The sequence below is a fragment of the Magnolia sinica genome, chromosome 17 (genome assembly GCF_029962835.1).
Source record: "Magnolia sinica isolate HGM2019 chromosome 17, MsV1, whole genome shotgun sequence".
Lineage (NCBI taxonomy): Eukaryota > Viridiplantae > Streptophyta > Magnoliopsida > Magnoliales > Magnoliaceae > Magnolia > Magnolia sinica.
Window position 1 is genome coordinate 22,113,049 of NC_080589.1, and position 23,538 is coordinate 22,136,586.

Below are 23,538 nucleotides of genomic sequence, written 5' to 3' on the forward strand. Positions count from 1 at the left end.
CAGATGACCCTACCCATCTAAAAGTCATCCTTCATTAATAACATTCCATTTTCCAATGCAGAGGATGGCAATGACCGAAATGATTCTTCAAAATCACTGGCAATCCAAGGTAGTACTTACCAAATGGATGGCTAAAATTGATGATTGAACTTTCTATTGCAGGACATTTATCTGTTAGGTGTGACTTTCCCAAAGTGGCACATGAACAGTGGACTGGACTAATTGGATGGTCCAGATTGATAAATTGGACAATTGAAAGGCCAGGATCCAAACACAACATAGAGCCCCCCTAACTGTAACAATGACAACAACGACGACGACAACGACGACGACAACGACAACCATATCAGCCAATCCCATGCCCAGGATCCAGACACAGCGTAGTGCCCCCTAACTGTAACGATGAGTCGATCACAACGACAATGACGACGACGATGATGACAACAACAACAACAATATCAGCCTCCTTACGTACAGGTAGAACCATTATAACAGCTGCTACAACATAAACCTTGCTTCAATTGTAAGAATCAAAGTATACATCAACGGCAGCAATAAAAACATTAATAAAAAATGAAAATTTACCAGATTTTATGCATAACATCTCCCACTGTCCAAAGACAGCAGGCGGGAATCCCACAGTTACTTCAACAACGGTTTTAAAATCCACACTCAGGTTTGAAATTCCCGCCAACCATCTTTGTATGGTAAGAGGCATGCGGCACACTGACTCGGTATACCCCTGGTAAGAGAACGACCTTCGTCGACAAGATGATGTGATCGCGTGGAATCTTCCGGTCTTTGATCCAGCGGCCGACATACTCTTCACTCCTCCCGTGCGTTGCTGCACGCTGCGGCACCGGATACCTAAAAAAGAAAAAGATAAATTTCAATTTTCTTCGTAGACAGAGAGAGAGGGAGGGAGGGAGGGAGGGAGGGAGGCAGGGAGGAAAGGGCAAAAAGGTCAGGAAGAAAACATTTCAGCGGTGTCGAAGAAGTTGATTCCAGCGTCGAGGGCCTGATCGAGAAGATCGAAGGACTGCTGCAAGGAGTTCTGCTCTCCGAATGTCATCGTTCCTGAAGAGAAGAGCAGAATTTCAAAGTAAGTAATGTAAGAAGGGAAGGGCAAAAGCGGGTAAATGGAGGGAAGAGAAGGGGAGAGAGGGAAATGAGGGAGAAGACCTAAGCAGAGTCTGGAAACCTTCAAACCAGGAGCGAGGTTGAATACGGGAACTGCAGCTGCCGCAGTTGCCGTTGCCGTTGCCGTTGCCATTGCCATTTCATATCCCGCTCGTGAAGCTGCGAAGAGAGAGACTGTGAGATGGTATTTTATTCAAGCGGAATTATAAGAACCGTTACCCGTGTTTTTATACGCTGTACACGGGTTTTCAATCGTGCAGTCGGGCGCGGATTAGATACTGACAAGGTCAGTAGCCAAATCGCTACTGAAGTGACGACACCAAGCTCTATTGACTCCACTATGATGCGCGTGTTGTATCCATACCGTCCAACCATTTCTAGAGATCGTTTTATGACACGAGAAAAAGAATTATATATATAAAGTTCAATTGGACCACCACAGAAAACTTTGGGATCAGTCACACCCACCGTTGAAACATTTATAGGGCCACTATGATGTATTTTTTAGATCCAACCTATTTATAAGTTAACATAGAGATAGAATAAGTGAAAACAAAAATATAAGCTTGATCGGACACTTCTATGGCCCCTAAGAAGTTTTGAACAGTGGATGTCACTATCCCCACTGTTTTCTATGGTGGGGTCCATTTGAACTTTACATTTATCTCATTATTTTTCTAATGTCATAAAACCATCTCTCCAAATGGATAGACGGTATGGATACAACACATGCATCATGGTGGGGTTCACAGAGCTTGGTGACGTCACCTCAGTGGCCACTTGGATACTGACCTAATCCGCGGCCCGTGCGGGTAGGGGCTGTTAATGGGCCGGGTTGGCATATTGAGATCGGCGTGGCCCACCCTCCGGACGGTTGGATTCTCATGCTTCCAACGGACCACTTGGGCCTTATATAAACAATTCTACCTGAATTTGAGCTAGATATTAACACCTTGGGTATTCGAACCCTGACCTGGTGTTGAAACTCTTGTAAATCTACCACGGGGACAAGAGCAAGGACCCATGCGGACAAGGCTTAGTTAGACCCTAATCCAACCCATTGACGCCCCGACTTGTGGGTTAGGCTTGTAGTTCGGTAGTGTAAAACAGTAGGGCAAATATGGCCGTGATTTGTATATATGGTTCAAACAATATTATTGTGGTAGCATCATGGTATTTGCAACATCTGGCTAGTTCTAATTTTTTGCAATTTTGTTGCAAAATATATTTAAAATAAATTATTGTTATTATTGTTATTAATGTACCCACACTTCCTAAATATTAAAATCATTAGCTAGTTTATAATTATCTTTTATATATTTTATTGCCAACATAATTTTTCCCATGACATTGGGAGACAAGCATATCTTTTTTAAATCTTACTAAACATTCATGAGTCAAGAAATTGGCCATAGCAAGATTTATCCCTATCATAAAATATTGTGTTTATTGCCCCAATAACCAAAAGCTTTGTGGCCCAACTCAATGTCCATGTGACGTATCATGTTGGTGAATTTCACCTGAGGCCAAAAATAAGAAGTTATGGTGGGCCACACCACAACATGAAATCAACTCCAATCATTAAACTCCATACCAAGACATAGTCTTGGAGCCTAAAAATCATGCATATCCATGATTCAAGCAGGTTGCATAAATAGTTTGGAGGGTGAGCATTGCTCTATAGATTGTTTTCAATCATGTGGTTAGCTCGAAAAAAAAATGATAATTATTTATGGGCCTTGATCCTAACATGGGGTGACACACATTGTGTCCGTGGTGGATTAAATATAGACACTTGGTGGGGCCTATCCTAGCCACAAGCCTTTATATTGTTTCTAATTGTGTGTCCAGCTGAATCATGGATGGGAATGATTTATGGCCCTAGGCCTAACATGGAGTGATGCCTTGTGGTTGTGCTGGATTTCACACAACCACCATGGTAAGGCCCATCCTAGCCATAACTCCTCTTTTTCAGTGGCGAAATAAATCTCATATCCATCGTATCAATTATTCACAAGCATCTAAGTTGGCCGGACCTTCAATATATGAAGACACCTCACCCCATGTTGATAAGTTGATCAAGATTGGACATAACTTAATCGAAATCCTAAAGCCTAATCCAAACCATAAACCTTAAGCCAAACCTTAATCCAAACCCTAAACCTAATCTAGACCGTAAATCTTAAGCCAAACCCTGAACCCTAAATCGTAATCCAAAACCAAATCCTAATCCCAAACCCTATAGGCCTAAACCCTAGGAACCTTGTGTAACACCCCAGTCCCAACGGTAAGATATTGTCTATTTTGGCTAGCACAATGTCCACCTCCACAGCTTTGTTCTCCCAGGTGGAAGCGGTTAGCGAATCACTCGCAAAACGCGTCTTACCCTTGGAGGCCAAAGCCTCACATATAGCCCAGATCTTTAGGCATTCCCTTTCCGATGTGGGACAGGCACACCACCTCCTTGACAGCTGGCAGTCTATTTTCGTAGGCTCGTCACTGACCCGACTGAGGACCACAGCCCGGCTGGGCAGGCACCCACCCCCCTCGAGAGACAAAGCGCCCTCGCTCTGATACCATTTGTAACACCCCGATCCCAACGGTAAGATATTGTCTGCTTTGGCTGGCACAATGTCCACCTTCACGGCTTTGTTCTCATAGGTGGAAGCGGTTAGCGAACCACCCGCAAAACGCGTCTTACCCTTGAAAGCCGAAGGTGCCTGCCCAGCTGGGTTGTGGTCCTCAATCGGGTCGGTGACGAGCCTTCGAAGATAGACTGTTAGCTGTCAATGAGGCGGTGCGCCTGTCCCACATCGGAAAGGGAATGCCTACAGATCTGGGCTATATGTGGGGCTTCGGCCTTCAAGGGTAAGACACGTTTTGCGGGTGGTTCGCTAACCACTTCTACCTGCGAGAACAAAGCCGTGAAGGTAGACACTGTGCCAGCCAAAGCGAACAATATTCTACCGTTAGGACCAGGGTGTTACAAATTGTATTAGAGCCGGGGCGCTCTGTCTCCCGAGGGGGGGTGGGTGCCTACCCAGCGGGGCTATGGTCCTCAGTCGGGTCGGTGACGAACCTTCGAAAATAGACTATCAGCTGTCAAGGAGGCGGTGCGCCTGTCCCACATCGGAAAGGGAATGCCTAAAGATCTGAGCTATATGTGGGGTTTCGGTCTTCAAGGATAAGACGCGTTTTGTAGATAGTTCGCTAACCGCTTCCACCTGCGAAAATAAAGCCGTGAAAGTAGACATTGTGCCAGCCAAAACGGACAATATCTTACCGTTGAGACCGGGGTGTTACACCTTGTCAGTAGAGCTCGGCATCGGTCCGAGTCGAATCGAATTGGGACCAACCCGATCCGATCCGAAATTTGAATACCCTTACCCGAATTTGATACGATCCGGGACCGATCTGAACTTTACATTGCATGATCCGATCTGAGTCCAACTCGGCCAGGAAAACCGAGTCGGATCGGATTTGGCCCGGTTCGGATCGGTCCAGATTTAATTTTTAAATTTTTCGAAAAACATATGAATGGAGTGGATTTGTCACAAATAGCATGGTGGGCTCCACCTAAGTTAATCAACTTTCTATCTTTTGATTTAAATGTCCACCAAACCTCAGTTTAAAGTCTCCCATTGATTGATGACATTGATTGCAGTGACAACCCACGATTGATGGCTTTTGGAAATTTACCCGTCCTAGCTCATTTTAGGGCATGAAACTAAATATGAGAAAGATCATAAGTTGAATATTAGCCTGGCGATGGCCCCAAAATGTCTCAACAACATAGGTTGAATTTCACTTTTTCTATTGTGTGGCTTACTTGAGATTTAGGTTTGCCTAATTTGTGGGCTCGTTCTCTAAAATGAGCTGTAAAAAATGGACAGAGTGGATTTGTCATAAACTTATAGGGGCCCCATTTACAGTCAGACCTGCATTTCCATACAATCTCCTATACATTAGCGCATGAAATGATTGATAGAGACGGTTTCTAAATAGGCATAGTGGATTAGATGTTGCCCCGACCCCACACAATACTGTGCGACCCTTACCGTGGGGCGCACCTTGATACATTCATATATATTCTATATTTGTGCCGTCCACCCATTTTACTATATCATTTAAGAGCGTGATATAAAAAATGAACCGGATCCAATTCTTAGCTGGACCATTACATAGGAAATGAAGGTAATCAAATGCCATTCTTTGCCTCCATCAACTCCTTCCTTTTCAATTAATCCTTATATAAATTGCTATGATCTCTACTAAAAATCTTCACCTTCTACACAATTCTATAGGTAATTTATATATATGCAATCAAATGATTTTCCATAAGACTTTTACAACGTAACACCATAAATAAATAAATAAATGTGATCATGATTTTCAAACCGAAACTCACAACTCTGCAGTCGATTGCAATTCAAATAATGAAAAACAATGATTTTGTGAAATGTTAATCATAATTTCTCCTCCAGAGAAATGCTGAAAAAAATGTAACATGCGCTAAGATTAGATATCTAGGACAGTCTGGACAGATATAAAGATGATAATGACCTATGTCGTTAGAATCTAAACATGCAAATTTTTCATGTTGAGAAACATGGGGGGCATGAGATTCACCTGTTTAAAGGTGCTAAAATGTTATTTCACCCGCCGAACACTTTGAAGTTCATACAATATGCACAAGCTTGTCACCAGTCATCGCTTACATGGCAATCATGAGAAACATTAAAAGAAATCACTACACAGGCTTAGCATACAAAAGTATGGGTACATTCGTTTGCATGACATGTTATAACAATTTCTTAACAACTCCAGCTGGAGATGCACCTGCCAAAATAACTCACCAAATGCAAATAGAATGCCCAGGTAGAATCACAAATACGACGAGTCTAGTGTTGGATGAGAGTATCATATATATTGCCATATGGTTATTAGCACTGCAGACCCTAAATCCCAGATAAGATGGAAGTGTTGGCTTTCATCCCACCTGTGGATTGGTTCATCTGTCCTGTCCACGTTTTGTGTAACACCCAAACAAGTGTTAAGCTGATATCCTGATTCCAATCTGCCTTAACGGCAACATATATACACCCAAGGAGGAAAAAAGAAAATTGAAATTCATCCCCAAAAAAAAAAAACCACAAACAAACAGATATGGAATAAAGATACAGGGGGTGGTCCACATGATACTTGTGTTATACTTGTGTCACTAGTGCCCAAATCCATATCACCAGAGACTGCACACATGAGAAGCTTCAATAAACGTTTCTTACACAGATTAGCACTGCATTGGATGCACCAGTGAATTAAATTGCAATAATTACTTCTATAGAGGAAATGAACAAATTGTAGTTTTGGTAATGAGAAAGTGGCCTCAGATTGCACTTAAATCCTTGTATTCAACTTGAAAGTGACATAATAGCAACTTGAGCCTCACCCATCAGTACAATTAGTAGTGTATATGTGATTTGATCATTTCCACTTTATTGAACTAATTATTGCAGTTCAATTCAATAGCACATCTAAACACAACTCAACTAAAGGAATCTAAGCCAGACATGGTCATACACTGACGGCAGCGACAAGAAGCTCTGCCACTCTGCTAATCAGTGTATTACGGGCTTGAGGGGGTGTGCTCGAAGGTCCGACAAGTTTGGATTTGAGTTGAGCTCTTCATCAACTCTCCAACAACACTTCTGCAGAAGTTGAAAAGATGAATTAAAAAATTGAGTGGGTTCATAATAAGAAAATGATCGAGTTGATGAAAGAAGAAAGCCTAAAGCTGCATTTGGGCAGAGAATCAAGAATATTTTATCTCGTGGAATATGTCAAATAGAGATTTTATGAATTTGATATGTTGTTCTGCATGAGGTTTTCGGCAGAATGTAAGAGATGGAAAAACAGCTCTTAGACATTCATCAATATCTCGTGTTATGTAGGAAACCTAGAACAAAACAACAAACTAAAATCTGATACACCTATTCAACCAGAATAAGTATTTTCAATACCCTGCTCTATAGACCACCTAAGTGACAAAGATGACATACAAGTTATCACCCCTTATGATGTATAGGCCTAGTACAAGCTGCCGAACTCCTTCCTGTAAACAACCCACCAAATAAATGTGAAAAATGGTACCCAGGATAGCAGACATGGTTCAGCTTCTTCTTTTTTCTTTTTCCTTTTTTGTTTTCCAAAAAACACTTTTATTAGAAAAGTGGCCGGTGCTATCACATGGTTATCAACACTTGTAGCAGTATATGTATGAAATCTCAAGTCCAACCGAAAGGTTGGCTCCACCATGAGGATTTCCTTGTGCAAAGTACCAAAGGTCAGCCCTATATACTCATGAAGTGGTCCACCCAAAAAAAAAAAAAAAAACTAATGTCCAGCCATTGGTAAAAGGAAAACACGAGTTTGGTCCACTCAATAAGTGGCAGTTGCTGAATTTTTCAAAAGTTGACTTATGATTGGGCCAACCTATTGGATTTGTTCGATGTCATATATACATGAAAGGTTGGAAGTTGTCCACAGGTTGGACCTTAATAGTTGTATATGTGAATGGATAGGGAGAATTGTTTCCCACCATAGATGGAAATGAGTATTACAACGGTGCCAAGAGCCATCTCATTACTTGTTTGCACAAAACCAGCACACTGAACTGAGATTGTAGCAGCCTGTACTGAGGTAGTTATCTGCCTGAATCCATGTTCTCATCACACATGCAAAAATTAGTAAAATAATCAACAAACCAGTCCCATGGTCTACTTAGGGCATTATCAGGTTTAATGCTTCTTTCAAATTCCTTAAATCAATTATATAATCTTCATCAGTGGTAGTGTAAGTTGAGATTACCGTCCAGTAAATGAATAATCGTGTGCGATAGACTCACCGAATGTGACCGAACTGACCTACAGACTCGCCAAAGTTAAAATGAGCAAATGATGGCATCTTAATTTAAAATGCAATCCTAACTATCCAATTGATGGATTTAATCCACATTTGTTGTGGTCAGGCTAACATGGAATGAGCATTTACATGACTAGGTTAAGAAGTCTAACATGGATTTAAACTTATCATCTAATCCACATTTCGTGTGGTCAACCTAACATGAAAATAGAAAACCCCATAAATCAAGTTGATCCAAACTGTCTAGTGGCCTACTTCAAATGTCTTCAATTGGTTGTGTGTGGCTCGCCCAATGACTAGATTGGTGTGATTTTAATTTGGTATATCCAATATCTATGGTGGAGGATACCCTTTATAAATAGTGATTTCAATCTTGCCCTTTAAATGTAAAAAGAAAATAAACCATGTCCAAAATCAAAAGTACAAATTAACCTAACAATTAACATGTACATATTGATTACTAAGTCATAGATCAGGTAAAACTTTTATATATTCAATACCCTCTATATGATGAATGCCTTTGTGACATGTAACTAGATGAACCTTGTCCATAATAGTAACCCCCTCCTCCACTCCTACCCTCGTCATCAGATTCATCCTTCGGTTCTCTTTTTACTGATTTAACTGCAGGAGAACTCTTGGTCGACTCTGAACTGGATGTGTCCAAAAAACGGTCGTTCACCTCTGCTGAATTGGATGGTGGGGATCCCTACCTATCGTCCTCATTCACAGATGCAAGAAGTTTTTTCAGACACTTTTTATGATCCGATTTGTACGGGATTCCCAACCGCCTATAAAATGCTGCAAGACTTTTAAGAAACTTTGATGGTTTACTTGTGCCTGCTTCAGCATCATGTTATCTCGGAGGTACATGTTGTTGTCCAGTACTTCTTGATCTGGATGTCATTTGCAAGCTTTCTTTGACGACCTCTTTATAATCTCGTTCTTCTTGCACCCTTAAAATTCTCTCTTGTTCTTATTCTCTACTACTCGTGATTATGGAAGGCTTGGAACCAGAGCCAGAGGCAGTTGCAGTTCCTCTGCTTAACCCTTCTTCATTTATAATAGGCTTACTTCTATATATTGTTTGGTTAGTTGTATTGGTCGTAGTTGCAGGGTGAGGGGTGTAGGAAGTCTTCGTATTATAATCGAGAATTACTCTAAATAAATCTCGGACTTCCTGAGAAGTTTTGCTACATGGTGCGGCGTCTCCTCCCGACAAGCCAAATGTAATTTGAATTAATTTATTTTATTGACAAATTGTTTTCCACACAACTTATATTTCAACTTTATCTTTCCATCCTGAGAGTAGGTTTTGACTTTATAATCCTAAATATCTGCCAATGCATCATCTTTCGATGACATATCTAGTGTATATCTAGTTAGCTTAGGACAAAAAAAAAAAATTAAAGTTATAAATGAAAGCAATTATCCAACAATATAATTAAAGATTTAAATAACATTATCTATTTAAATAGTACTAATGAAAAAAATGAAATATTCATCCACCCATAAGCCATAACCATAAAATTACAATGTAACTGTTTTAACAAAATTACAAATAACATGAAATAACAGAAATAAAAGGCATCAAAATCATATCGCAGTTGCAGGTACTGTCTCATCTATCTTCTCACTCTCCTCTTCATCGAACTCCTCATCAACAGAGTTCTCTTTCCCCCACATTGGACGCAGCCAATCCTGAGTACAAATGAACGATTTAACCGATTCAGGTGTAAGTGAGCTTCCATACTTGCTTACGACCCTACTCCCTATACTAAAAGCAGATTCCAAAGCCACAGTTGAAATTGGAATTAATAATATGTCCCGTGCCATTAATGTGAGCACATGGTACTATAAATTACCAGATCTCGTCCTCCACCACTCTAAAATATCAAAATCATCGCCTTTGGATTTTACAACTAGAAGATCCCTCTTGAGATACTCTTCAAGTTCTTATCTAGGCATCCATATTTGAGTCCCTTTCCGTTGTGTATAATAAGACATGAAATCATCTATTGTGTCTTCTTGTGATTCATCAATTGCAGAACTAGAACCCACATTCTTTTGTGGTGCACACATACAAATTGTACAATTCACTGACTGCATCAGAAATCTTTTCAGCCTCAGCAACACCCATCATATCATACAACTTACTACATATGAAGTCAGTCATAATAAACTTGTATCAAGGATCAAGAACGACCGCAACACCCATTACCAGACTACACTCAAACCAATACTTATCAAATTTTACCTGCATACCCATGGTCATAAAGTGTAAAAAGTCTTATGCAGTACTGCCTTTGTGCAAGGCATCTTTTACCTTCCAAAGTTCAATCAAAAATATATTTTATGTTGGATACTTGCTGCCCGAAAATTTTTATATTGTTGTAAAAAACAGAAAGGAACTTACGAACTGATTCAAGTGCTAACCAATCATCTTTAGAAGGCAGCCAAACATACGCACTATCACGCTGTGCATAGTGAGAGAATGCAAGTCTCAAATCTATCGCTGAATCCAACATTTTAAAAGTTGAATTCCAGCGTGTCGTGACGTCCAACTTCATCGTTCTCTAAGTTGACAAATTCAACCGCTTCACGATCTCATTCCATACATGTAATCGTGAAGGTGATCCCCGTATGTACTTCATACTCTCTCTTATGTTCTCGATGGTGGGATCGATTATTTTAAAGCCCTCCTGTACAATCAAGTTTAGGATGTGGGCACAACACCTAATATGAAATATCTTTCCAACAAAATACAGGTCACCGGTGGCCCTAAACTGGTTGCGCAAATTCATTATCATGCTATCATTTGCAGAGGCATTGTCTAGAGTAATTGTGGAGATCTTCTTCTCAATTCTTCGCTCTATAAGACATCTGTGTATGAAATCTGAAATCATCAAACCACTATGAGGAGGTGTCAGATAACAAAAGTTTATTATTCTCCTGCAAAGCCTCCATTCGGCATCAATGTAGTGAGCAGTTAGGGACATACCGCTTTCGTTGATTGGATGCCGTCCATAGATTTAATGTCAAGTTAATTCGAAAAATCGTTTGCATTACCAACTCTCCTTTTAACTTGACCTTATCGCCTTCATATATCTTCATACACACCCTCTTGATTGTTTTACGAGAGACCTTCTCGTATCTTGGGTTAAGGCATGTGGCTAGTCCAACAAAAGTAGGACTCTCTACCATCTGAAATGGTCTTTCATCTGTAATAATTAACTTAGCCATCAACTCATTCGCCAGCTCCTTGTCGTACTTGTAGATGGACACCGACGGACCCATTGCAGATTGCGAAAATGAAAGTGTTTGTTGCGTTACCGCACTTCTCACTTTTTTATGACACTTTGAAATATGTTTCTTCAACATTGTGGTCGACCCATCTGATTGCTTAGTGTACTGACTCTTACAGTGCTTACATTGTATCTTCACTTGGCCATTTTTCAGGGTTACTTCTTCAAAATCATCCCACACTGCCGACCTCTTTTTCATTTTTCCCATAACATGCGATTGTGTGGTACTAGTATCAACATCAACGGACACTTCTTCATATTCAAGACCTAATCCTTCATCTTCAAGGATCATCGGTGATGTAATTAACCGACCACCCGGGGCCGGAGACGAGGTATTGGAAAGACCCTCACTTTCCATCTGATATTTAAAATATACTATATCATATTAGCATTAGCAATCTAATGTTAACAGAGTTATACTGAATCCTAAATTAGTTACACATCCAAGGTTGGATACATTGTAATACTTTCATATTCTCATTTAAACGCCCACGCTGAAAATCCGGCAGCATCTCCCCATGCCTCTCCAGATAAGTTCATCTTACGTTACATTCCGATGCCAAATATTTAAAGCAATGTGAAGATATTTGACATTGGATACGAAACGGAAGAAACATATCCAGAGAGAAATGAGGAGATGGACTACTGATCAGGCATGAACATTTAAATAGACTATATAAAAGCATACTATCCATCTAACCTTGAACTGTCCAAAATGGGACAATTTGAACGATTTCTATGCCACCAAAAATACACCATATATATGTATGGCCACATAGAAATCCTCAAATGAATAACTAATTATTTAACTTATAAGTAACAATTAAATCCTAAATTAGTTACCCATCCAAGGTTGGATAAATTGTAATACTTTCATATTTCGATTTAAACATCCACACCAAAAATTAGGTAGCATCTCCCAATGCCTCTCTAGATAAGTTCATCTTACGTTATATTCCGATGTCAAATATTTAAAGCAATATGAAGATATTTGGCATTGGATACGAAACGGAAGAAACATATCTAGAGATAAATGAGGAGATGGATCGTGGATCAGGCATGAACATTTAAATAGACTATATGAAAGCATACTATCCATCTAACCTTGAACTGTCCAAAATGAGACAATTTGAGTGATTTCTATGTCACAAAAACCACACCATGTCTATGTATGGCCACATAGAAATCTTCCAACAGATAACTAATTATCTAACTTACAAGTAACAATTAAATCCTAAATTAATTACCCATCCAAGGTTGGATAGATTGTAATACTTTCATATTCTCATTTAAACATCCACGTCGAAAATCCGGCAGCATCTCCCCATGCCTCTCCAGATAAGTTCATCTTACGTTACATTCCGATGCTGAATATTTAAAGCAGTGTGAAGATATTTGGCATTGGATACGAAACGGAAGAAACATATCTAGAGATAAATGAGGAGATGGATCGTGGATCAGGCATGAACATTTAAATAGACTATATGAAAGCAAACTATCCATTTAACCTTGAACTATCCAAAATGAGACAATTTGAACGATTTCTATGCCACCAAAAACACACCATATCTATATATGGCCACATAGAAATCCTCAAACGGGTAACTAATTATCTAACTTAAAAATCACAATCACAAGTCACATGTCACAATAATAATCTATGCAAAGAAAGCAATAATGAGATAATCCAAGCAAAGAAAACAATGTACATATTAAGACTAAAGTATATAGCCAGTAATCAATCTATGGGTTGTTAAATCAACCTGTAATCTGCATTGTAAATCAATTTATCTCAGATGCAACTCTGTTCTCATGGAGGATCTCAAAATCTACTATGCCCCTGGGTAATCTCTAGATGAGCCAAACTGCTGGCAGATGAGGCTTTCTGGGCTGAACACAATAAGAGACTCAAAGGCACATAGCTTTCGAGATCCATCTATGAAACATGCTCTACTTATATTATAGTTATAACATTGTAAGATCAAACAAGATCTCAATAATTCCCTAGATGCACTACTATATAACAAAAATGAAAAAGAACTGCCATGAAAATATAAACAAGAAAAGGAATTAAGTGAATGTGATTCTTTTCTATCTCAGCGCATGTTTGGTTGCACGAATTTCATGAAATATCATGACACTTTGTACCTAATTAGACTGATTAATCATGAAATCTCAAACAAAATCAGGACTCCAAATCTTAAATCACTTGTGCTTACATCAAGACAAGAAATAAAGAGAGGCTAAAAATAAAAATAACTGACCTTACAAAAGGCGAAATAAGGGACTGTTGAAACCAAATACGACTCTGAAATCTCAGTTTGTTCCTCTGCTTCAACCTGAGAAAGGAACAGAAACAAATAAAGATTAATATATTGGGATAAATGATTAAAAGAAAGCAATGTCAAGTATATAACCCTTAATCCCACATCAGAAAATAAACATATATAAAACATTTCAATCCCAAGTATGTTTTTTTATGGGAAAAATAGACAAACACATAAGAATGACAATCCCAAATGGTATTTCTATATAAATTAAGTAAAGAAGCAAATAGATATTGAAAAACAAAAAACAAATTCCGTGAAGGGGGAAAAACCAACTACTTGTAAATTATGTGCTAGTTGGAGGATAACTTGTTGTCCAAATAGTTCCAGATGAACATCCTTGTACATGTGTGCATTTGTGACGTTTCACACGCAACTAATTGGACGAAAGTGTTATGATAGTGGGTCCCAACATAGGGAATGGCATATGTCAGTTGATCTCCCAACATAGGGAATGGATCAGGCATCAGCAAGAGGTGCTCTCGCTTAGTGAAGGAGCAACGATCCCGTCTATATATAATGCATTGCTGCGCCACTTTTCTCCTTTGGTCTTACATTCATAGAGATGACTAGAATCACAGCCTCCTTTACACATTCAAATTCACTTGTATTTTTATTTTTATTTTTTATTTATGGATTTCATGGGCTTACTCTCTAACCACGCGCAAACCAATTTCATAGCAATGAATCTCTCTCAAAACACCATCAGTCATCAGCCCTTTTTATTTATTTTTGAGATGTAATTTTTGAGATGACAAAGAAAAAGTACAGATATTGTTAATGGTTGTAGAATATGAGCCTTACTTTGGTTTTGGATGATTATTATATGCATATGCTACATTGTAATTTTTTAGTAGAATCTCACCCTCGCCTTACTGTAATGCTTTCCCATAAACACAAATCGTTGTGTCAACTCAAACGAGTGGCAGCTGAGAATTTTTCAATGAATATATTATATTTAAGAATCACAAATGTACCACTTTCTCATTACTAAATTTATAAAGGAATAGTTTCATGTATTAGCATTAAAAAAATAAAAAATAATAATTAAAAAAAACAAAAAAAATGTATGGACAGTGGATAAAATGTATTGGATATGCTTCATTTTTTGTCTAACGACCTAAACTTATCTGCTAAAATGTATGGACAGTGGATAAAATGTATTAATGACTATGGGACCCACAAAGTTTACTCAATACGTACACAATCAGCTTCCAAAGATGTTGCAGCCCTAGGGGTCATCTTGACGTGTATATTTTGTATCCACTCCGTCCATCCGTTTTTTCAGATAATTTTAAAGCATTATGCCAAAAATTAAGATGATTCAGTTATCGGGTAGACTATACCCAAGTAATAGTGGTGATTGAACACTACCATTAAAAACTTCTTAGAAGGCACCTTAATGTTTCCTTAGATTTCATTCACCATCCAATATGTTGATAAGTTCACATAAGCCTGAGTGAAGGGAAAAAAATAAATATCATCTTGATGTAAAACTTGTGGCTATTAATGATCAATCACCATTGTTTCTTATGTTATGGCCCACCTGATAATTGGACCAGCTTCATTTTTTCCCCTAATATCCTAACATGATCTTAAAAAAGGGATAAATAGAGTGGATACTAAATATAAACATCAAGGTGGGCACCATGGCAAGGGTCGCACCATCTTGGGTGAGGCCGAGGCCTACCCTAATCCCCTCCCTAGTGGATCACATTCCCAGGTCAGAGAAGAGAAACTGGAAGGTGTTGATATATAGAACTTTTGTGGGACGTATCATGGTATATGTATCAGATCCACAACATCCATCCATTTTTCCGTACTATTTCAGGGATGATACATAAAGGGAGGCTGATTTGATGCTCATGTAAGCTAAGGGGGAATGAACGCTCACTATTAAAAACTTCTCAGGGCCACATCTGAAGCACTATTTTCATCTGATTTCTTCAAATTTGAAGATTATAAATGACGATCATGGCTAGCCGAACCACTAGAGGGTAGCGACCATGGCTGGCCGACGAGCGAGCCATCTCTTACAAAAATAAAAATAAATAAATAAATAGTGACCAAGTGGGTCCACCTACCTGATGAACGATTGTGAATGGCCGGATGAGGATTGCAAGTCGCCGGCGTTCGGGTAGGGATGACTGACAAGAGGGGTTTGAGGGATTTTAGGGTTCGGGTGCAGGTCGGGAGCGGTGGGTAGGTAGGGTTTAAAAAAAGAGGTAAAAGATATATATATATATATATATATATATATATATATATATATATATATATATATATATATATGGGAGGGGTAAAATTGTAATTAACTAGGTCCACACCTGGATGCGTAATGGAATCGATCCAAACGGATCAATTTCGGTTCGGCGCCATTCCATCGTGGCCTAGCTCTCAAAAATCAAGCAGATTGTGACTTGTGTGGGCCACACCACATACGAGTTGAACCGCGCACCATTAAAACATTCATAATCATTTTTGGGCCCACAGAAGTGTTATGGGGCTCACCATCCATTATGTGTGTCCCACTTGGATGAGGGTTCGAACCAAGCTTCAGAAGATTCAAAACTCCGGTGAGCCCCACCAAGTGCTTTTATATGTTTTAACGGTGTCTTCACATGATTTTAGATGGTATGGCCCACTTGAGTTCCATACGTGATTTTTGGGATATCCCATAATTTAGAGGGACTCATCAAATGCACGTGTTGATGGTCGACACACATCACGGTGTGGCCCATGTGAATGGGTAGAAATCGCGAGGTAGAGCGCATAGTACTTTTCCTTTTATATATATATATATATAGGAAAAGGTACTATGCGCTCGATCTCACGAGTCCATCCCATGAGGTCGAGCCTGTGGGCCCCACCGTGATGCGTTCGAACATCTACCCCATCGATCAAATGCAACATATTGTGGACATTGGTCTCAAAATCAAGTCAATTCGTGACTTGTGTGGGCCACACCACATACGAGTGGAGGGGGCCGTGCACCATTAAAACATTCATAATCATGTATTGGAGCCACCGAGATGTGGTTTGCAAATCCAACCCATCCATTATGTGTGTCCCACTTGGATGAGGGTTCAGACCAAGTTTCAGACGCATGCAAATTTCAGGTGGGCCCCACCAAGTGCTTTTATATATATTTTAACAGTGTCTTTACATGATTTTAGATGGTATGGCTCACCTGAGTTCCGTATACAGTTGATTTTTGGGATATCCAATAATTTAAAGGGGACCCATCAAATGCATGATGTTGATGGTCGACACACATCACGGTGGGGCCCACACAACTCGACCTCACCAGAGCTTATCGTGAGGTTGAGCGCAAAGTACCTTTTCCCATATATATATATATAGGGGAGGGGTAAACTTGTAATTAACTAGTCACTACACCCGGTCCGGTCCGGATCGAATCGGATCGGATCCAAACGGATCGAATTTCGGTTCGGATCGGTCAGATCTACTGCTTACCCGAATCCGATCCGAATGTTGTTCGGATCTGCCCGGCCGTACCCGAACCAAACCGATCAAGTCCACCAGTTTTGTTCGAATCGAGTCGGATCCACCGGATTAGGCCCATTTTGTACACCTCTGCTTATAAGACAAACCCAACAGAAACCAAACCCTAAAACCCAACTTTAGAAAAAACTAGTTAACTCATCAAGTCGACCCAGAAAGTCAACTCATTTAGTCAAACCCACCAAGTCAACCTACCCAGTTAACTCACCTTCTCAAAGCTAAAACCAAGCTCCATCCTAGTCCAAGCCCACTTCCAAAGCCTAGTGAAAGTACGGGAGGGCCCAAGCCCACTTCCAAAACCCAGTGAAACTAAGCGCGCGCGCGCGCGGGGGGGGGGGGGGGGGGGGGCAACAAAGCAGCTCCACTTAGTCAGAACTCCCAACGTGTGTGGGAGAGTTCACCTAACAAAGCAGAAGAGTTGGTGTCGTACGAACGTGGTAACTTTCATGCCCCTCCCTTGAGCCCAAATTTATACTGTATGTCATCCAATCCAACTCTTATGGATTTACCATATGGCAATCTCAAATATCAATCCTCCAAACCCTTTCTAACCCAAACTTTATAAAAATTACAAGAAAATTGGGCTGAGATGCTATAAATAACTCTCCTCCCTTCACATTTCATTCATCCCTTCTCGTTTCAAACATCCTTATCCACTCAAGCCACTTCTCAAGCCTCCTTAGCCAGGCCATCTCATCCCTCCACTAATGAGGGGAAATAGTTATAGGGAAGAGTCTAGCCCTAGTCTAATCCAATCCAGTCCTAATCACAGCTTCTTGAGCTAATCGAGTTTAATCTAAGCTACTCAACCCAATCCTTACGACACCACCACCCATCCAGTCCTTCGATCTTTAATTGGCTTTATCAAATATCAGCATTAGCATTTGCATAATACTTACTCATTTTTTAACTACATTGTTCATCGAGTTTATCACATATGCATTATATCTTGCATCTAGTCAATATAAACATATGCTCTGTGGCTTGTCGACTTAGTTGGATCCTACCCATCAGAAATTTGTGTTGACTGGTTATTTACTCTGGTAAGCGGAGGAACTGGGGCAGACTTAAATAGCCCGAAACACCTAACCTAAGACTGTTATAAACTCTGCATTCAACACAATATTCCACACACACTTGTATTATCCGTGCACATGAATTCTTACTGAGAATAGTCAGATACTGTGAAGTATGGACCGTACGACATAACATGCCTAACACCTTCTCTCTCTATAATTGTGGTCCCTTACTCTGAATCTCTGATCACAAACCAAAGAATCATCTTAGGGTTGAGGATCTTCGAATCCTTTCTCCCAGCGTTTCTATAGGATATAGCCCACTGTAGAGATAAAATAACTGGTCAGTAGCAATTCTGGTCAAATATATTACTCTTTTAATCACAGCGCAAAGCCTTTGAAAAAGGCACCTGTGGAAGCACGATTTGATTTCACCATGGGATCCAGTGTCCACAATATGGTCCAACTGGTTGGATTTGACCATACCATAGGAAACAATGCTAATTAATGATTTAAAACTTTTTCTGAGCCATAAAAGTTTTAAATCAAGTTGATATCTGTCTTTTACCGTCATCAATATCCATGTGGTCATATTAAAAGGTTGGATGGCAAATAAACGTTACTAAAACATTATGGTGGACCTTCGAAAGTTCTTAATCGTTTCCTTAAGGTACAATCCACTTGAGATTTGGACTTGCTTCTTATTTGGTTTCTATGTCATGAAATGAGATGGAAAAATGGACAGATGGTAGAGGCTACATTGTCTTGGTTGGGACCAAGGTACACCTAATAAACTTCGACTCGAGACCTTTTTCGGCCCATAGTTTTTCTTAGACACCATCCAACTATTCATAAGGTTGTTCACACTTGCACAATGGAAAACACAAACACAACCCATCCAGAACTTCCTCACCCTGTCAAGGTTCAAACGGCGGGCATTTAATCCTCGTTCAAGATGGCCCACTTGAGTTTTATTTCTCGGTTGTGTTTGAGCCCATGTCCTAAAATGAGTTGATGAAATGGATGGATAGAGGACATATAACACAAGCATCATGATGAGCCCCAACTAAGCTCCGGTATCTAATGGAGTCAGGTAACCTCGGGTTACAAGCAAGCCACTTTTCCGACACCGATGGATGGGGAAAGGCTTTCTCATGAAGTTTCTGCACAGGAAAGCTAGTTGGGGCTACCGTGATGTTAGTAGTGAATCTACCCTGTCCATCTGTTTTTCCAACCCATTTTACGGCTTAAATCCAAGATTGGGACGGATCCAAAACTCAAGGAAGCCACACTAGAGGGAAAAATAGGGAAAGAAATGTTTACAATTGAAACATTCATGTGGCCACAAAATTAATGTATGAGGCTAAGTTTTTGATGTTTTCAATTCATCTTAGTGGGAATTAACTTATAAAAGGTTTGGTGTTAGAGAAGATAACATGCGTGGATAAAATCTCATGGATTCTCCCCGTAAGGCAACACGTGATCGTGCATATCCTGGTGCCTATAGATAAGCTTGCTCCAACTGTACATAGCTGTAATTAGCCTAACAATATTCAATTACTATTATATCTCTTATAACAACCCTCTAAACTAATAGTTGATTGTTCCCCTCAATTAATTATAAATAGAGACCGTGCACCTCCATAAGGTGTATCGAATTACATCCCAATTAATCTTAGTATTAAAGCTACTACAAGTGCATCCACCATGTCAAGCACTTCATCTATTACAAGTGCATCCACCATGTTAAGCACTTTATCTTCTCTAACATTTGGATGGTATATAAACATCAAGGCGGACCGTAAAAAGATTTCAATGGTAGGCATTTATTTCTCCATTTTTTCCATATCCATGCCATCCATCTGTTTTATATTCACATCATCCATCTTACATAAAGCCCATTTAATGATGCCTAAGTGATGTATTTGTGGCCCATTTGTGTGCGGCCGTTGATGTGGCCCACTTGATGTATATTGAGGCCCATGAGGCCCATGGGTCGTAGCCCATTGAGATATATTTGGGGCCCATGGTGATGTATATTAAGCCCGTGTATGTGGCTCATCGTGATGTATATTAGGCCCATGTGCAGGGCCCAACTACTGTGTATTTATGGCCCATTAGCGAGGCCCATTATAATGTAATTCCGTCCCATATGCCATGGCCCATGTACAGGGCCCACCTGCTATGTATTTAAAGCCCGTGTGATAAGGCGCATTGTGATGTATTCTCGGCCCATAAGATGCGACCCATTGCGATGTATATAGGCCCGGGTATGTGGCCTGTTGTAATGTATTTGTGGCCCATTTGGCAAGGCCCGATGTGGTGTATATGTGGCCCTTGAGTGAGGCTCATTGCGATGCACATTAGGCCTTTGTGTAAGGTCATGGGTCCACTATGATGTTTGGCTCTATGTGGACCACTCATTGGGAGCAATGATGGTTAAATGTCCACATTGATGGGCGATGATGGTTAAATGTCCACATTGTGACCTTCCCTTAAGCCAATTCTAATTGTCGAGGCCGATTCCAACTGCCGAGGCCAATTCCAATTATCGAGGCCAATTCTGATTGTCGAGGTCGATTCCGATTGTCAAGTCTGACTCCGATTGTTGAGGCCGATTCCGATTATCAAGGCCGATTCCAATTGTTGAGGCCGATTCCGATTATCAAGGCCGATTCCAATTGTTGAGGCTGATTCCGATCGTCGAGGCTGATTTCGATTGTTGAGGCTAATTATTGAGGCCGATTCTGATTGTCGAGACCGATCTAATTGTTGAGGTCGATTATCAAGGCCGATTATGATTGTCAAGATCGATTGCAGAGGCCGATTCCGATTGTCGAGACCGATTGTTGATGACTAATTCCGATTATCGAGGTCGATTCCGATTATCGTGATCGATTGTATAAGACGATCATCGAGGCTGATTATCGGTGCTGGATGTCGATACCGATTATGAGTATGTGACGGCATAGCATCATGATACATGCCCATATGCATCATCTGCATGTTTGATATGAGATGTGATTGACCATTGCATATGTCATTGGGAAGGTTGCTATGAGACTCCTTGATAGGCGGAGATTATCTTACATGAGCGCATGGTATGCGTAGGATTGATCATGACTAGATTGTATGACTCATATATCTTGTATTGTGTGTTGTGATTATTGTACGCCCTAGTAACATCAGGGTCGTAGCCTCCATAGACATGTCGTGGATGGCCAAATGGGACACCAGAAATCTGTTACTAGCATCGGGCTGCCATAAATGACCTTAGGTGAAAATCTCTAAACCCTCTTGGTACCAAAGGATGCCCAACATCGAGACCGAGTAGATATATATGAGCGCATGATGGTCATATACCAGTAGGCCGCGTCTCTCACTGTGTCATGGTCGGTTGGAAGGGGGTGTGGCCTTACCCGCCTGAGGGAGTAGGCAATGCTGGGCTAAGTCTGACCAGCTCATAAATGAGTTTACTATCGACGAGTCGGGCTGATATTGGTAGGTGGATAGTGAGGTCTCTTCCACTTACCCAGTTGTGCGCTTGATGGGCCGGCAAGTTGGTTAGAGTGTATTAGACCCCGGTGATGATTCCAGAGATGTACAGTACTGATATATGGACTTATTGAAGAGGAGTTGTATACTCAGCATTTTACTCATTCATTCATTCATTCACTATCCACTCGGGCAGGTGATGCGCAACTATTTGTTATGTGTACCTTCACAATGGTCAGGATTTCGGTTGGGGCGCGGGACTAGCCTGAGATCAAGAGTTTACCACATTGAGTCTGACTATCCAAATTTAGGTATGGGACTGGTTTGGATAGAAGTCCCTTGTGGTGGACCCCATAGCCTGCTATACTACGTACTATCATCCCGGCTTCACACTCCAACTCGAGCATTCTATTCGCATCGCATTTGCATAGTCGATCCACATTGCATAGCTGATCTACATTACTTCCTCAATATATGATATTTAGCTCATTATGATGACTTGTCAGTATTTCCGCTTGCTCTGATATCGTATGATTCATGATCTTGCCAGTATTTTCGATATTGTATGATTATGGCATTGTATTGTATACTTGGCACTTACCTTGTGCACACACTTACACTACCCTCTAAGCTTTCAATAAGCTTATGCATGATAGATGCGTGCAGGTGATGTTAGGTTGCAGCGACATTGAGCTTGGGACGTGCAGCGGTCTTTTGGAGCTTTAATTTCGATATATATGTATTTCCCTTTCAGCACTGTACTCAAATGTTTATATTAGTGGATATATGATGATAATGTTGCCTTTGTGATTTGGGTAAACTTGTGGTTATGCTTCTTACGAGATAAATGTACGTTAGAAAATCCTCCTTATAGGATCCCAGGATCGGAACCTGGCATATGGGCGCTGGGAGCCGAGAATGGGGTACTACAGAGGCTATCGGCACCGGATTCGGCGATCGGTCACATATGCTCCATTTTGAAGTACACTACTGCAAATGACACATACACCCCTATACTTCATAAATAAAGACATACACTACTGAAGTGTACAAAATTCCATCATATTGCTCCTTTTTGGAAGTGCACTACTGCAAATGACACATACACCCCTATACTTCATAAATACAAAGATAAGTTAATTCCATCAATAAAAAATAGACAGAAACAAAGAGAGAGATGGATAGATTGAGAGAATGCTCCATTTTCTTGTGGTGAGGGTGTAAAAATCAAAATAGCTTTGAATACAAATTGCAAAATTAACATGTCACCGTGACTAAAAAAGCCACTAATTGTACAACAATTTAAAGGAACTCAATTATTTTAATTAGATAGTAGGAGTAGAAAATCAATGTCATTTAGATTATAAATTTGTCTTAGAACATTTATATGTCACGAGGTTTATTGTCCTTCTTTTCCAATTATTTAATTAGTACTACAACCTGCCACAGGATGCTGGAATGCTGCGTAATTTGTAGTATTTTGCAAATTAATTATTTCATAAATCCAAGTTAGTATCATTAAAATATAAGAGAATAAATATATATTATATAAATTTTCCATAAATGCAATTCATCACCTTAAGTAATAGAGTGAAACTTAAATTATTAGGAAAATAAATCAAGGATTGGAGATGGTCCTGTATAGATTGATGTGATTGAATGATGGAATGAGATAACCTTAATTGAAAGTACGTAGTCACGGGATCCAAACAAACACCATTGTATCCCTAATATAAGTCACAACTGAAGATCAAGTTCACAGATAAATATAAAATTATCATTTCAATTTTCTTCACTGCTTTTAAGATA

The 23,538-nt window shown here is 40.0% G+C and overlaps 1 protein-coding gene and 1 long non-coding RNA gene across 9 annotated transcripts in view; both read right to left on the reverse strand.

Moving 5' to 3' along the window:
• LOC131230785 (uncharacterized) overlaps window positions 1-1,344 on the reverse strand; it is a 36,799-nt gene extending 35,455 nt beyond the window's left edge. For all 8 annotated transcript variants that reach the window (XR_009164096.1, XR_009164095.1, XM_058226755.1 and 5 more), the window contains exons 1-3: window positions 1,183-1,344; window positions 978-1,077; window positions 759-867 (exon numbers count right to left, since the gene is read on the reverse strand). Coding sequence is in view for 6 of the 8 variants with exons in the window: in XM_058226755.1 (XP_058082738.1) it covers window positions 759-867; window positions 978-1,077; window positions 1,183-1,279 (306 nt within the window). In the remaining 2 variants the exon portion in view is untranslated. The remainder of the gene's footprint in view (window positions 1-758; window positions 868-977; window positions 1,078-1,182) is intronic.
• A 4,847-nt stretch (window positions 1,345-6,191) lies between these two features.
• LOC131231516 (uncharacterized) lies at window positions 6,192-15,914 on the reverse strand. The gene is made up of 4 exons (XR_009164400.1): window positions 15,778-15,914; window positions 13,631-13,705; window positions 7,200-8,063; window positions 6,192-6,848 (listed from the first exon to the last, which is right to left on the reverse strand). It is a non-coding gene; the product is annotated as an uncharacterized LOC131231516 (long non-coding RNA).
• Between the last annotated feature and the right edge of the window lie 7,624 nt (window positions 15,915-23,538).